Consider the following 14,618-nt stretch of genomic DNA (forward strand, 5'->3'; position numbering starts at 1 on the left):
TCCCCTATTTAATATAGAATTTGTTTTTGCGGAAGCACAACGTACATGGTCATATATAACTTTAGAACCTATAGCTTTTTCTGCTTGTTTGCCATATGGTTACTATTCGCAAATATAGAGCTACCTAAGGGACACCATCGACGATGCTATTCAACCCTTTGTCTAGCGACGTGTAAGTTCCGGCGGAGAGCGAAGTAAGTATTCTTTCACTGTCATCGTCGCCATTCCAGAAATTTGTGCTGATCTACCGTTTGCTTAAATATTTGTTTTAGAGTGTCGAGTGCCAGATGCACGTGTTAGAAACGATGCATAGTTTCATATATTCACACAGTATACGTGCCTTGAGCGACAGCTTTGATATCGTCCGGATGCTCTAAGATGCGTGGGTCGATAGCTGGATGGTCGTAGGGATCTGTGGACTTCAAAGAAATTGAGCCTCGGGATTTCGGCCGGTTTATAACAGGCGCCAGCCGAAATCCTGGTTGACCATTCGTTGGCCCTATAAAGCTGTCAAAGGCCTGCGAATAAACAAACATAGCAACGACAATTTTCCCACTCTTTTCTTTCTCAGAAGTAATTATTTTTGTAATCAAACTTGAGTACTTCACTTAGATCAAAAGTCAAAGGGATGAATACAGCTTACACACAATTTGGAGCCACTCAATATTCCACTGTTACAGAGTATTGGGTTCAAATCTTTCAAGTCAAGGGTAAAGAGGGACCCGTGCCGCAAGCACAAATAAAAGAACAGTCAATAAAAATATTTCAATTTTTTTTTACATATGACTGACCTATTTTGAAGTTCAAAATGTTTGTAATGACACAGGTCAAATACCGTCCGTTTCACCACCTTAATATTACTTTTGAGGTTAAAATGATGGTTATTCCTTCTCTGGCGTCTCTATGGAAGGTATCAGCTACAGGCACCCAGCACTAAGAAAATCTTATTTCATGAATTGCCTCGTACTGCAGTACCCTGTCACGAAGGTAAAACAGGCACGCAGATTTGTTGGGTTTAATGGCGATAGTGATGGTAATGAAAAGTCATAGTTTCACCCAAAAGGGAAGCACCGATTGCCAAAGCAAAGTCGTAGAGAGCTTTACGCAGTAAGAATGGCAGTTTTATCGGCCTTGTAATGATGGAAAAAGTTGCGTTCTAGCTAAATGAGTGTCAGCGCACAGGCAAACATGCGCACATCACACTCGATGATCGCGGACACTCGCTGTCAAAACGCTGGCGCGAGGAGCCACGGCAGCAGCAGCGAGCGAAGTGACCTTCGTGTTGTCTGTCGCTTCAACGCAAATTTATACAAAGGCATACAAAGGTATGAGCCGTCTGCAAGTCGCTACATTAGGGCGCGCGCGAAGTACGCATTTGCTGTCGGGGTAGAACGCCGCCCTCCCTCCGTCCCGCGCTTCCTGCCCACTTTCCTCAATTTCGCGCGTAAGATTGAGCCGCGATCGTGGGCTCTCCTTGCGCAAAGTCGCGAAATTGCAGTTGCTGCCGGAGAGGAACGCCTCCGTCCTCCCATCTCTCCACGGCCGTTAGCGCGACGGAAGACTGCGCGTTCCCTCTGGGCCTTCCTCCCTTGCGCGTGCCTGATTGAGCCGCGATCATGGGCTCCCATTGCACGCTTTCACTTGCACATCCAACACACGGCGCGCGGCGACAGTGTTATCGCCCTAGAAATCCGTACCGAACATCACGGCGACGCCGACGCCGACAGCAAAAATGCGACCGTAGTGTCCACGTAATTGCCATCGCAATAATATTGTCTTTCGTGCCATGCGCGCGAGCACGCTGCTCGGTCGACAGAGCGATTTCGAAGAATCCAGCACAGAATGGCGCGCTTGCTCAAGACCTACCATATATTGCATGAAGCAACCAAGAGGCCAGCCGCTCCTCCAGCTCGTAGGTGGTAAGGAGATGATCAAGGCACATGCATTCCGAGGCGAATGCGTAGTGAAGAACTTTCTACTTGAGCGCTACAGTCGTTTCGTGCAGCATTTCTGCCATGATATCGATCAGCTCTATAGCTGCCTCTGCATGTTGGCATACGAGAGCGAGCGATGGTAGCTCGTGGTTCTGTAGTCCAGAAGGTTGTGCGGTGCGATGTTCTCCAGTATTCCACATCAGCGAACCATCACAGCACAATGGCAGCACATGCAAGGGGAACATGGCGAATTGGCGTCTATGTGAGCTGGTGAAAGGTAAAAGTTGACTGCTGCCGAAATGGCGGACAAATTGGTGCCTTGATTCAGAGGCAGGAATTGTAGGCACAGTCAGCGAAGAAACGACGTCGGACTCGTTGGTCTTGCGATGCGTAACGCTACCAGCCTTTCTGTGAGAGCGCACATTACGGGAACTATGCAGATAACGCCATAAGTAGGGCTGTGCGAATATTCGAAACTTTGGAATAACGAATCGTATAGTGTCCAATACGATTCGGTCTTCAAATTGAATAAGCACTATTTGTAAACGAATATTTTCCAAATACATTTCGAATACTTATAAACGTCAACTGTGCAACAATAAACATAAAATTGGACCAAACTATGGGACACAAAACATGAGAGCTTGCACTAGGGAGCAGGCTACGTCCCTTTGGTAGCCATACTGCACAGGATGGACAGCGATCATTTGCACTCTCTGAAGATCCGTGCGCATGCGAAGCAACTACTTGTTTGCTCCTAGTGTTCCATTTGTGCTGTTAATAAACACTCGATAACGTACTGTGTAATGAAAGAAACTTGCTAACCTCAAGTATACTGGAAAGTTGGCATCGTTTTGTATCATTGTGACAACAGCTATTTATTATTCAAAAACTATTTGAGAAGTATTCGATATTTCATTCAATTCGCTTGTGGCGCGATTCTGTTCGTATTGGGTTCGGTCTTACAAATCACAACGCGCATTCCCCTAATGAAAAGCACAAGTAACGTAATGTCATTACGCTACATTTACTTTATGGTGTTTCACAACAACTAGTCTTGCCCACCCTACCTACCTTGACGGCCCCATAACAGTTGCTACAATGTTATGGCAAAGTACACGAGGACAATTAACAACTTTTTTCTAGAGTGAAGAAAATTTACCGGACAAAATGACAAAGAAGTACTCGCGCGACAATAAAGACAGGTGTAACAAGAGAAGGCATCGACATAAGCATAACCTTTGTGTTTAACAGTACGTATCGTCGCAGAGGTGCAGGGACAAAATCGAAGAAGTGCTGGCGACTATCAGTTTACAGATGTGGTTACATGTGTTTAACCTTTAGATTTAAATGGAGGAGCCTGTGGCAGACAAATTTTAAATTAATTCATGTACATCCTCCATATGGAGGGCAACGCAATCCTCGGAACCGTGACCTAGGCATTGAAACTTTTTAAATATTATACAGAAAGAAAAGGCAGCTTGAGTATTTGCAAATGTAATGCATTTTCATTTCTTCATTTATATCTGGAAAAACGTGGTATTAGAAGCGCCTAAATATTGTGAAAAATTACGAAGCTTTAGCACTAAGTTGCGATACCCTTATTTCTGCTAACAAATTATTGTTGTGTGAAAAGAAGCATTTCAGAACTGCTATCAAAGGTTTCAGACACTTCAATTCAATCTTAAAAAAACTTTCTGAAGAACAGTATATTGGTTATGTTTATGCAAGAAATGTTATAAAATGCCTTTCGAAACAAATGATTAGCCTGGGCTTTCAATCAGCGTACAAATATTTGGATACTAATATCAGAGTTAACACTCCCATGTCGAGCACACTTCTTTATAATGAAGCCCACAGTCTCATGTGATATCATCAGTACATTGATATATTGGCCTGAAATTGGAAGTTTTTCTAGAAATATACTGGACATTCGGTCTACATAGTCTAGAACATTGCCACGTGATGTGGTCCCTGGGGAACGCCGCCCTCCGTGCGGTTTTGAACATAGTGGCGCATTCCTCATGGTAAGCTAAGAGGGGTAGCTGACGCCTAGGCAATAGGGCAAAACAAATTGCGTTCAGTGCATTGCCTTTGTGCAGAGAATATCGTCACTACTCTGCTTCCTTTGGTTAAGTACTCAATATCACACACTTTCATTCCCTGAATGGACTCCAATATCAATATATCCCGATGAAATAGGACTGGGAAATATTGTTAAACATTTACAATGTGCTAGCAGTTGCTTAAGATACAGTTTAATATGCTTACGTAAGGAAAGACAGTCAAAAGAGACTATTTATCCTGTATTTAGAACAGAAGCGCAGCCAAAGACGAATATGGTTATGAGCTCGTGCCAAGCCAAGATTCCCATCTTAGCGTTCCTTTGAGCCACGCCTCATAAACGCCTCTTGTATCGCAGCACAACCCGTGGCTTCAAAAGCGCCGTCCCGCTGCCTCTGGATACCTGTGGCAAGCAGATATTTGTAGGACTTGAGCCTGGCGACGTGGACGATATCACTGCTGGTCGGAGCGGAGGACGTTACGGGGCTAACTGGAAAGATCTCATAGGTGACATATGTGACTTGGTATGCGACGCGATACGAGCTTTTGTAAAAAGACAGGAGTTTCTCGCAAAGCCATACTCGACGGGAGGCCCTCCAAAGGTGCATTAGGGCACTTGGCGAAAAGTGCAGTTGAGGATGGTAGAGGTCGTAACGACGCTTCTGGCTCTCTTGCACACGAGTGATGGCATCACGCGCATGCTAACTTGCCGAGGTCGTTATCGATGGTAGCAAGGTGCCAGCTGGAAGCGTGGTGTCATGGCCATGCAAGAGGCAGAACTGGAAATAGCCGGCAATGTCCAGACGAAAAGAAATAGAGCCAATAGATCGAGGTCCCAATTTCGGTGATCGACTGACACGTATGTCACCAGCATGTCTGCAAGCGTCCGCTTCAAGCGCTCAGACAGGCCTTTTGTTTATAGAGTGTAGTAGGTGGTTACTGATAATGGATGGAGCAGGCGCGCACGATGTCGTCATTGACCTTGGAGAAGAAGGTATGGCCTCGATCTGTCAGCACTTGAAGTGGAGCTCAAAATGACGTCTAATCTGGTCGCGCAGTCAACAGCGGTAATAGCTGCTTGCTTCCCGGCGCAGATGCTGGAAATGGGCCCAGGAGGTCTAAGCCGACGCGACCAGATGGCCCTACCGGGACTTCAAGTGGCCGTAGGTGTCTAGCAGGAAACAGCGATGGCTTCTTGGGCCGTTTACCGCTCACAAGCTGTGACATAGCGCCACACAGAACGTGCGAAACCATGGAAAAAGAAGCGGTGGCGTACTCTGTCGAAGGTTTGAGGCACGCCTAGATGTGCAGTGGTGAGTGCTTTGTGAAATTGCTTAAAAGCAGTAGCACTGAAGTGCTTTGGGATGAGAAGGAAGAGACGGGGACCATCGGACGGAACATTGCGATGGTAGAAAGTACCATGATGGAGAACCAAGAGGCGTAAGGAAGCGCCGTCGGGCTCGCATTTGAAGCGATAGTCGAGTACATTGAGTTAGGTATCACGACACTGCTTCTCGGTGGTATTCTCAATGTCAGGTAAGGCGGTAAAAAGCGGCATTCTCAATGTCAGGTAGGTCAGTGCTATCGACGGCGTAACGCGACGAACTATTCGCGTCTTGGTGCTAGCGTTCGGGCTTGTAAATCAACGAAATCTCTTAGAGCCTCAAAGCCTAACGACCAAGCTGGCGCGTGGGATCATTGAGGGTGCAAAGCCAGAAGAAAACATAGTGCGTGGTTACTACGGAAAGGGACGGCCGTAAAGATAAGAACGGAGCCCGACAACCACCCAGGCAGCATCAACGCATCCCTGTTCTGTATGAGAATAGTTGCGCTCTGTTGGTGAAAGGAAGCGGCAGGCACAAGGGATAACGCGATCTTGGCCACCCTGGGCTAGGAGAGCGCTGAGACCATGACCATTGGGATCCGTACGCAATTCTGTTGGGCCATTAAGGTCGAGGTCGACGAGGATTGGTGGTGAGCTGAAATGTATCATGAGATGAGAGAAAAGTAGCAAATTGTGGAGGCCCCCTGGGAAGGGTACGCCTTTCTTCAAAATGTCAGTGAGAGGTCGAGCAGTACCGGTAAAATCTTGGAACAAGCAGCGGAAGTAATGACACAGTCGAACGAAACTGCGAGCGTCTGTGGCTGACTTCGGAAGCGGCAAGTCTCGGACGGCACGAATTTCATCTGGGTCACTTAGTACTCCAGAATCTTCGACAAGATGGCCCAACACTTCCATTTGGTGGCTACCGAAACGGCATTTGGTGAGTTGAGTTGCAGTCTCGTCTTACTAAAAATGTCAGTGAGACGTTTAACGTGAGTGTGAAATGTCACTGAAAAGAAAATAACGCTGTCAAGGTCACACAGGCATGTGGACAATTTGAAACCCTCAAGCAAAAAGTCCATCATACGCTAGCAAGTGGCCGGCGCGTTAGATAATCCAAAGGGCACAATATTGAACTGTAAAAGACCATCGGGTTTTATAAATGCGGTATTTCCTCTGTCCATGTAGCCGAAGGCGATCTTTCAGTATCCAGCAGGAAGGTCAATAGAGAAGTAGCTTGGACCGTAGTGGCAGTGAAGGGCGTCGTCGATTTGTGGCGTCGGATATACGCCTTTCTTAGTCACTTTGTTCAGATGGGGGTAATCCATGCAGAACCGCCATGCCTTGTCCTTCTTAAACAGCACTACCAGTGGCCCTCACGGTTACGAAGATGTCTCAATGATGCTTTATTGAGCATCTTGTCAACGTCAGTTAAAATAACCTGTAGTTCCTATGAAGATAATCGATATGCGCTACGGTGAATAGGAGCATCATTGCAAGTATTATTACTATGCTTCAAACAAAACCTCTGGCCTGAGGGCTGACTATAGATGTCAAAAACATCCCTGCAGAAAGGCAAAACACGGCACAGGTGTTCGGCTCGTGGAGGTTAATTGTACGTCACGATCATTTTCTGAATCCTGGGATCAGAACAAGAAGCAGTTTTTCGAAACCTGGTAGGCTCAAATGAAGCGTCGGGCGACAAAGGCACCACATGATGGTCATCTAAAGGCTCAAGTTCGGATAGCCAAATTCTTTGAGGCACAATTTTTTTGGTTCGACCGAAGTTGACGACAGGAATGCAGTTCTAATTCACCGTGATTGAATTGTTAGAGGTATGGCGACGTTATATTGCAGTTGAATTTCGGGCAGCGGCGTGATGAGATACTTTGCACAAGGTACGGATAACGATTCTGACAGCACTTGTACAAAGCTGGTGGACCTAAGTGGCTGGAGATTGGATCAAAAGTATCCGAAAGAATAGGAAGTACGAGGCGGAGGGTGCAGGCGGCGCAGTCAATAAGAGCCGAATGCGCTGCGAGAAAATTGAGACCTAGAATGTGGTCGTTGAGGCCATGGGCCATGGGCCGGTTATCCTTATGCGTCTCTAAACATGACGATGACAGGAACAATAGCGCGATGCCCAAAAGCTGGTGACACGTGTGGTTGCAGGAGTAAAGAGATCTTAATTCTTTGTCGGAAAGCAGTGCTCCCAATGCAGAGGCGTGCACCTGCGGCGATCAGTGCAGTGACAGCGGTGCCTTCAGCGTCAGCTACATGACGGTTCTGGTTCGTGGGCAAAGTGAACAAACGACCTGAGGGCAGGGTCAACATGAAAGCTTCACCTTGTAAGATTTGGCGGTCGTAGCTGTAGGGATGAACTTGGGGCGACAGGACTAGTCGAGCAGGGTTTATTAGCAGTATTTACATTTTGAACAATATACATTGGCAGTCTAGCGTGACTCCCATATGGAGCACGCAAAACGACGCATACAGCAAACAGCTTACGAGCACACAGCTCACTAGTACATTTTAGCATGACAAAGAGCACTCAGCTCCCGACGACGTGCACACTCTAGCAGCCGGCAACCACTGCTTATAAGCCCTTGGTCCCCCCTTGAGTCCCAGTGGACGGACACGTTCGTCCAGTCATCGTTCGACGTCACCGTTTGAGGTCACCGTAGATGACCCGCCCTTTTGGAGGAGGGCGAGGGCTGTTGGAGGAGGATGATGACTCACATACACGTGCCGCACATACACACAGGTGAAAAGGGCCGGAGCCGACGTCAGACGGCTTCGTAGAACTCTGCTTTGTCCCAGGTGGCGCGGCCGAGTACCACATTCCTGAGCTGACCGCGCGCCACGTGGCTGCCGGTCATCCGCAGTTCTCTGAAGTGCGCCCCGTCTAGTGGGATTGGAACACGTGCGGCGGCCTGAAAGCTGGCACGTTGCCACCCCGTACAGCCATTCCTAACAACCTCAGTAAGCTGCATTCGCTAGTTTTCGGGCAGGGTGTGGAGGCGCATGGACGACGACGAGAAGTGACGGTGCTGGGGTGAAGGAGGCTGACGACGTCGTGGGGACGGCGAACGGCCGTAGCGACGATTCGGAGCAGAGGCGTCAGGGGCAGTACGATCGTGGCGAAAAGCATAAGGAGTACTGCGTGCAGAGTAGCAGAAATGGGTACTGTTCCACGTTTGAGACTGAGTTGGCCATCGGTAGAGGCAATGACTACCGATGTGGTCGATGCGGCAGCAATGGGAACAGATGGCCTTGTCTCAGAGATGTGCAATTTAGGCGGGTTGTGAGATGTACCGCAAAAGATTGTCGGGGACGAGGAGGACCGCGAGAGAAGCGCTGCACACTGGGTTTGGGGGTCTACGTGCACACGGAGTTGTGACCCATGTTTTCAAATTCTTGTAGGACAACGGCCTGGATTGCATCAGTTGTGGCTGGTGAGGGATCTGTGGGCGTCGCGCAGTAAGGTGGTGAATAAGATGCCTCGAGCTCGCGGCTAATAACGCGAGTTGCTCTATCACATGGGATTGGTTGGTGGGGATGGTCCTCATAAGTCGACGTAGCGGCGGTGTTGTGCAGGCGCACGATGTGGGACGTGATACGACGGTGCTTAGCTTTTTTGAAGCAGTGACACTCTGTTAATGGCGTCAGTAGTTGAAACGTTGCCAAAATGCAGCAAATTTCAGAGACTTTGTTTCAAAGATTTTGTCATGAGCTTTGCGGCAAAGAAACAAGACGCCTTGTACGTATAGGATGTAGGGCCCTGTGGGACTCTGAGCACGCGTCACAATAGCTATTTTATTGCTGCGACCGCGCTCCCGTTTGGGTCACCGAACAGTTCGCAGAGTTTTTCTTTGAATATGGCCCCACTGGTTATTTCATCTTCGTCGGTTCATCACCTCAAACGGGGGGTGCCTGTCAGGTAAAATACGACGTTAGCGAACATAAGCTTTGGATCCCGACTGTTATTAATTATGACGCCTTCATTGAGGCTCATCCACTCTTCGAGCTCAGTGCCGTCCGAGCTGGAAAACAGACCGAGGTAGCGAGTGTGGGAAAGCGTCGCGAATGGAGCAGCCGGTCGAGTCGTAGCCGACGCTGATAGGTTACCAACTCCGGGAGGCATGGTAGCAATCTCGATGTAGCGGTCGCTGCAGAGCTCCGTGGTGAGGACAGGGATCGCAAACAGACGAAAGACTGCACAGTATTTACAAGAATGGGGCACCGAAAGGCTAAAATGTTGGTTTAGAAATGTTTAGAAATGTTGATACGAAGAATGAGTCATAATCACGGCACAATTCCCCCGGGACGATAAGATATACAAAAAACGAAGGCTTCTACACACGGCATGTTTTCAAAGTAGTGTCCGAGTCCTCACTCATTAACATGTAATCACATAGACCCACGGAAAGGCACCGTTACACATAAGCTAATTGTCACATGTATAAAATTATGTTCCATTATACAGCGTACACAATGGTTATGTACGATAATGATGTGACAGAGACGCTTTATATAATTTTGAAGTGATGCGCATGAGATGTGTATATACATAAATGATCACGTATATGAAAGCGCATGCACACTGAAATCACGGGCACCCACATTCTATGTAAATTAAATGAATACTTCCGATGGCCTGGCTAATAGAACCAGACTGGTCGAAAATTAAGACATACGCGTCCATCAGCTACCGACAAGAAATGGCATGACGACTGCCGAAGGAACATCTCCTTTTCCAAGAAAAACTCCTTTGGCAGAAACCACAGTTGCTCAAAGTAGAGCCTCCCCAGAAATGGAAACAGAGCGCGGCGACAATGCCTCGCGGCTACTGCCTCGCATCGGTTACGCCCTCGACAAAAGGCCCCGCAGAAACTAAAAGCCGCGCATACCTGCCATGTGAGCAGCTACCAGATGTAATAAAGCGGTTAACTCTAAGGTCGCGGAAACCAGTATGCATGGCCCTCCAAAATACCCTGGCAACGACGCATTGCAGCAGCACATGTTCATTGGATTCTTGAAGGGGGCAATTGGGACGCCGCCAAGATGGGACTATGCCACACAGCTCTAGCCTGTCACGAGTTGCACTTGCCATCCTAGAAGCCCCATTAAGTCGCGTAGGTAGCCAAGCGGAAATTATGCAGTTATCGCATCCCACCACACATTATTGGAACGTACGTGGCGCGCTGTGGGAACTAGAGCAAGCAGTAAGGCTGGCATAGTATGAATAACACGCTTTTCTAGAACGTCTACATCAGGACACACCTGTTGTATGTGGCTATAAAATGCCGCGGCCGTACAGTAAAATGTACGTGGGCTTAGCACTTGTAGTCTGCGATTTAAATGCACGGCTGGTAACATGTAACAAATTTTGTGCCAAGGAAATAGCAGGCCACTTCACGCCCAGGACACTGATCACGCTGTAACAGGCAGAGCAGAAATTGCAGATCAAGCAGCCGGCAGCGAACAGACATGGATGGGAACGCGAACCCACCGCGCGAGCGTGGTTGCCCAAGTGGCACGCGACAGTACATTTCTGTACTGCCCGACCTGAAGAAGGAACCAAGAAGGCACTGCAAAGACCTAGTAACCCGTAACAGTGGCTGTATAACGTGACAAGCGTACCACACTCGGCCGCAAAATACAGACGGTTCTAAGTACATTCTCTTTAATAGGGGTAAATCATGCCCTTCAGCATCTTGAATATCTCGCCTTACATCTTCAAGAACTGAGAGCCACACAGAGTCTGATGTGCCATCATAGCTGTAATCTAGGCCTAATATACGAATAGACTCGCTCTTTTGAAGACGGAAAAGGGGCCTTAGGCGTGTCTGTGGTGAACCAATGAACAAATAACGGCATACTGAAAAATTTAGCGCAGCACCTGAATTATTATCGTACTCAGGGAAAATTCAAAAGCTACGTGATAAGCTATATTCAGTCCTGAGATGCAATATGATGTCATCGGCGAAAGCTGTCACCGTCACAACAGGGCTACCATGCAGTGGGAGACCGCATACATAAGGGTCTCTCACTACTGAGCGCAGAAATGGCTCAAGGCCGAGCACTGGGAATAGAGCACACCCTTGACCAACACCACATGTAACGGCATATGTTGCTCTTTCACGACGATCAAGAACCAATGTACTTCGGATATTTGATAGGCAGCCCTAATAAGTTCAACAAACTTTGACGAAAAGCCGAACTAGATCAGTACGTTTAAATATGTAACTATCTTCAAAGCGATCGAATCCCTTTTCTTGATCTAGTGAAACTAAGAGACCACGTGCAGACCTGGTCAGCGTGTATGTCATTGTGTCACGCGCAACGAACGAGGACTGTGTATCTCTCTGCCAGCAACAGAGCATGCCTGATTGTGTCCTATTAAGGAAGGCATCAGGCTTCCCAAGCGTCGGGTGAGAATAGCTGTGAATGTTTTGTAGTCACCGTTGAGAAGCATGATTGGCCTCAATTCCTCTGCACGAACTGATGATGGATCGTGCTTATGTATGAGTACAATATGACCGTCGCCAAAGCTAGACGGGAATTCAAAATTCTCAAAGCAGCGGCTGATAACAGATACGAAATTGGCACCAATATCTTCCCAGAACATTAGATAAAACTCAACGGGTAACCCGTCCGGCCCTGGGCCCGAGCCACGCTTCATGGGAGAAAATGGTGCCTTCACCTCATCAGCTGATGCTAGTGCGCAAAGACGGTCAGGTACCTCAGGTGGAACCTGAGGCAGCCCACTAAGCAGAGTGCGAGATAATCGAGAGCCAGGATATATTTGCATAGCCGCACGCGCAATGTTTTAAAAGTGCCTTACAAAGAACGAATAATCTCGAAAGGAAGACGACGTAACAGGGCCGCAGAACCGAATGCTTTCGGCTGTCTAAAGGTAACCAGCTTGTGTCAAGTCCATATGTCCGTATTCGTTTTACTTTGCGCTACGTCTCATGAGCGCCTGTTGTATCGCAACAATATTGTAGATGTTGAAGAAGGTAACAAAGCTAATGCCTTATCACCTCTCCTAAGTAACATTGTAGGAGTGTGCGGTAGTTCAGAGCGAAGTGGTTTATAACCAACATCTTTTGCCATACGCGAAGTGCCTCAAACGGGTTACGTTTAGTAATAATTAAAATAATATACCTTTCGCTGTTTTGAGTACTAAAACACCATTTGCTTTTCTATTCGGTAATAGTTTTTAGTGTATTAGCTGAAGCTTTCAAGCGGTTTTCATCAGTTTGTTTTTGACTCAGAGCCTACCCAGTTTAGTTTTCTAAGTGAAATGCCTCCATAGCTACCTGAATAGCTTTGTCATTAGGCCTGCTGAGCTTACGGCAAGCCTTCTGTGCGACCTGCTTCTGCACCGTTATACGTGAAGAATAGAACAGAATAGTATTTATTGACAGGAAAGACAGTGATGTCGACCTGAGCTAGTGCGCTCTAGTCTGCTACTCTGCACTGGGGAAGAGCGAAGGGGAGCGAAAATATTGGGATGGATGACGATGATAAGAGAAGTGGAGAGTGCTTATGTATAATAGGCAGTAGTTCTACTAGAGCCGCTCGTCTAGCTTGGTCTCCTGCAGCAACTTCAACAGCGCTTTAGTTTCCCGCATTGAAGTTGCAGTGTCAGGCCATGGGCCGAGTATAGCGTCCTCTGACAGTGGTTGCCTGCCAACGCTGGCAAGGAAACTTTCTAACGTCCTTCGCTCCAGCATATATGCTGGGCAGTCGCACAGTACGTGTTGCAGTGTTTCAGGCATCTGGCAGTGTTCACAATCAGGGCTGTTCGGCTGGCCGATGAGGTGCGCTTAGCGACGGGTGAAAGCAATGCCCAGCCGAATCCTGTGTAGCAATGACGTGTTGCTCCGCGTTAACTTCGGGGGCAAACAGAATTTACCATCTGGGTCGATCTTATGTAGCCGTCAGTGGATGTTGTCATCGTAGGCTGTGTAGGCCTTTGTAAGGTCCTGCATGAGTGCCTTGATCATAGAGTTGGCGACAGGTCGCGAGCCGGCAATCCATAATTCATCAGAGGAAGAGAAGGCCCATCTTGCCTCCCCATCAGCGAGTTCATTAAAAATCACACCACAATGGCTAGGTACCCATTGAAAAGTGATCATGTGGCCACATAACTCGGCACTGTAATTAAGTTCGGCGATTTTCAGCACAAGCAGGTAATATGGTCCTTTCTTTAAAAAATGCATTTGAGCGCCTGTAGCGCTGATTTGGCATCGCAGAATACCGCCATTTTATTTGTTGTCTGCGTTCTCATAAAACGTACAGCCTCCCGTATTCCCGCAATTTCCGCAGCCGTAGATGTCGATTTGTGGTCTAATTGAAATCGCCGAGTAATTCCAAGTCGTGGAATGAAAAACGCGGCCATTGTGGCAGATGGTGTAACCGAACCATCAGTATATACTTGTACAGTCCCAGTACATAATGTAAATACATACGGGGATATTGGTGGTCTGGAAACTTGCAGGTGTAATGCTTGCATGACATGCATTTACTTTACAAAAAACTCAGTCAAGGTTGGTTATTGGAAGTGTTGACAGAGGATGGTGTGAATGTCTGGTCAGTAGGTGAAGGTAGGTTCGCACAGGTTCACAAGACCTGTATATGTCGATTGGACAAGCCCCCAAGCTGCAGCATGCACAAGCTGCAGCATGTACAAATAAATAAATAAATAAATAAACTTCGGCCCGACAATCCTCGTTAGCGTGTTCAAGCATATGTTTAACTCGAATGATCATAGGGGATGTCGCTGCAGCAGATGCCAAATGCCGCTAGATTAAGGAAATGCAGGTTCCTTAAAGAGTTTAAATATCGTAAAATGCATACTCGACTCCACAGCTTCCCCATGTTTTCGAGGTACAACTTGCCGCTGCAGCCCGGCGACAATGTCCATGCTGCGCTGAAAACTTAGGAGTAAAAGAGACATGTTAGGCGGTAGCTGCCAGACGTTCCTCATACTATTTCTAAAAAATAAACAGATGTTACTTCGTTTTCGCGGCCTGACCAGTTTTCGGCGCACAGTTCACGGACCTTGCAAATACTGTCACGAAAGAATATTCATTACTTAGTACTGGTCCTCACCTCTGGTAGCAGGCCGATGCGCTCGAACAATGACTTTAGTGCTTGACTGGCTGACGACGCTGAAAGTACTGCCATTTCAACGTCAGGACTGTCGTCATCCGACGCAAAGTCGCTGTGCAAGAACTGGAGGAACTCGGCGCTCGAGGGTATTGATATAATGCCTGCATAAGTTT

General features: G+C 47.6%; 1 protein-coding gene across 1 annotated transcript in view; it reads right to left on the minus strand.

Annotated features, from left to right (window-relative positions):
• LOC142580034 (L-sorbose 1-dehydrogenase-like) overlaps positions 1 to 14,618 on the minus strand; it is a 61,283-nt gene that overhangs the window by 2,178 nt on the left and 44,487 nt on the right. Inside the window, exons 8-9 of the mRNA XM_075690772.1 lie at positions 14,446 to 14,606; positions 341 to 518 (exon numbers count right to left, since the gene is read on the minus strand). Of these exons, the coding sequence (XP_075546887.1) occupies positions 341 to 518; positions 14,446 to 14,606 (339 nt within the window). The remainder of the gene's footprint in view (positions 1 to 340; positions 519 to 14,445; positions 14,607 to 14,618) is intronic.

Source organism: Dermacentor variabilis, chromosome 4, assembly GCF_050947875.1.
Source record: "Dermacentor variabilis isolate Ectoservices chromosome 4, ASM5094787v1, whole genome shotgun sequence".
NCBI classification, from domain to species: Eukaryota; Metazoa; Arthropoda; class Arachnida; order Ixodida; family Ixodidae; genus Dermacentor; species Dermacentor variabilis.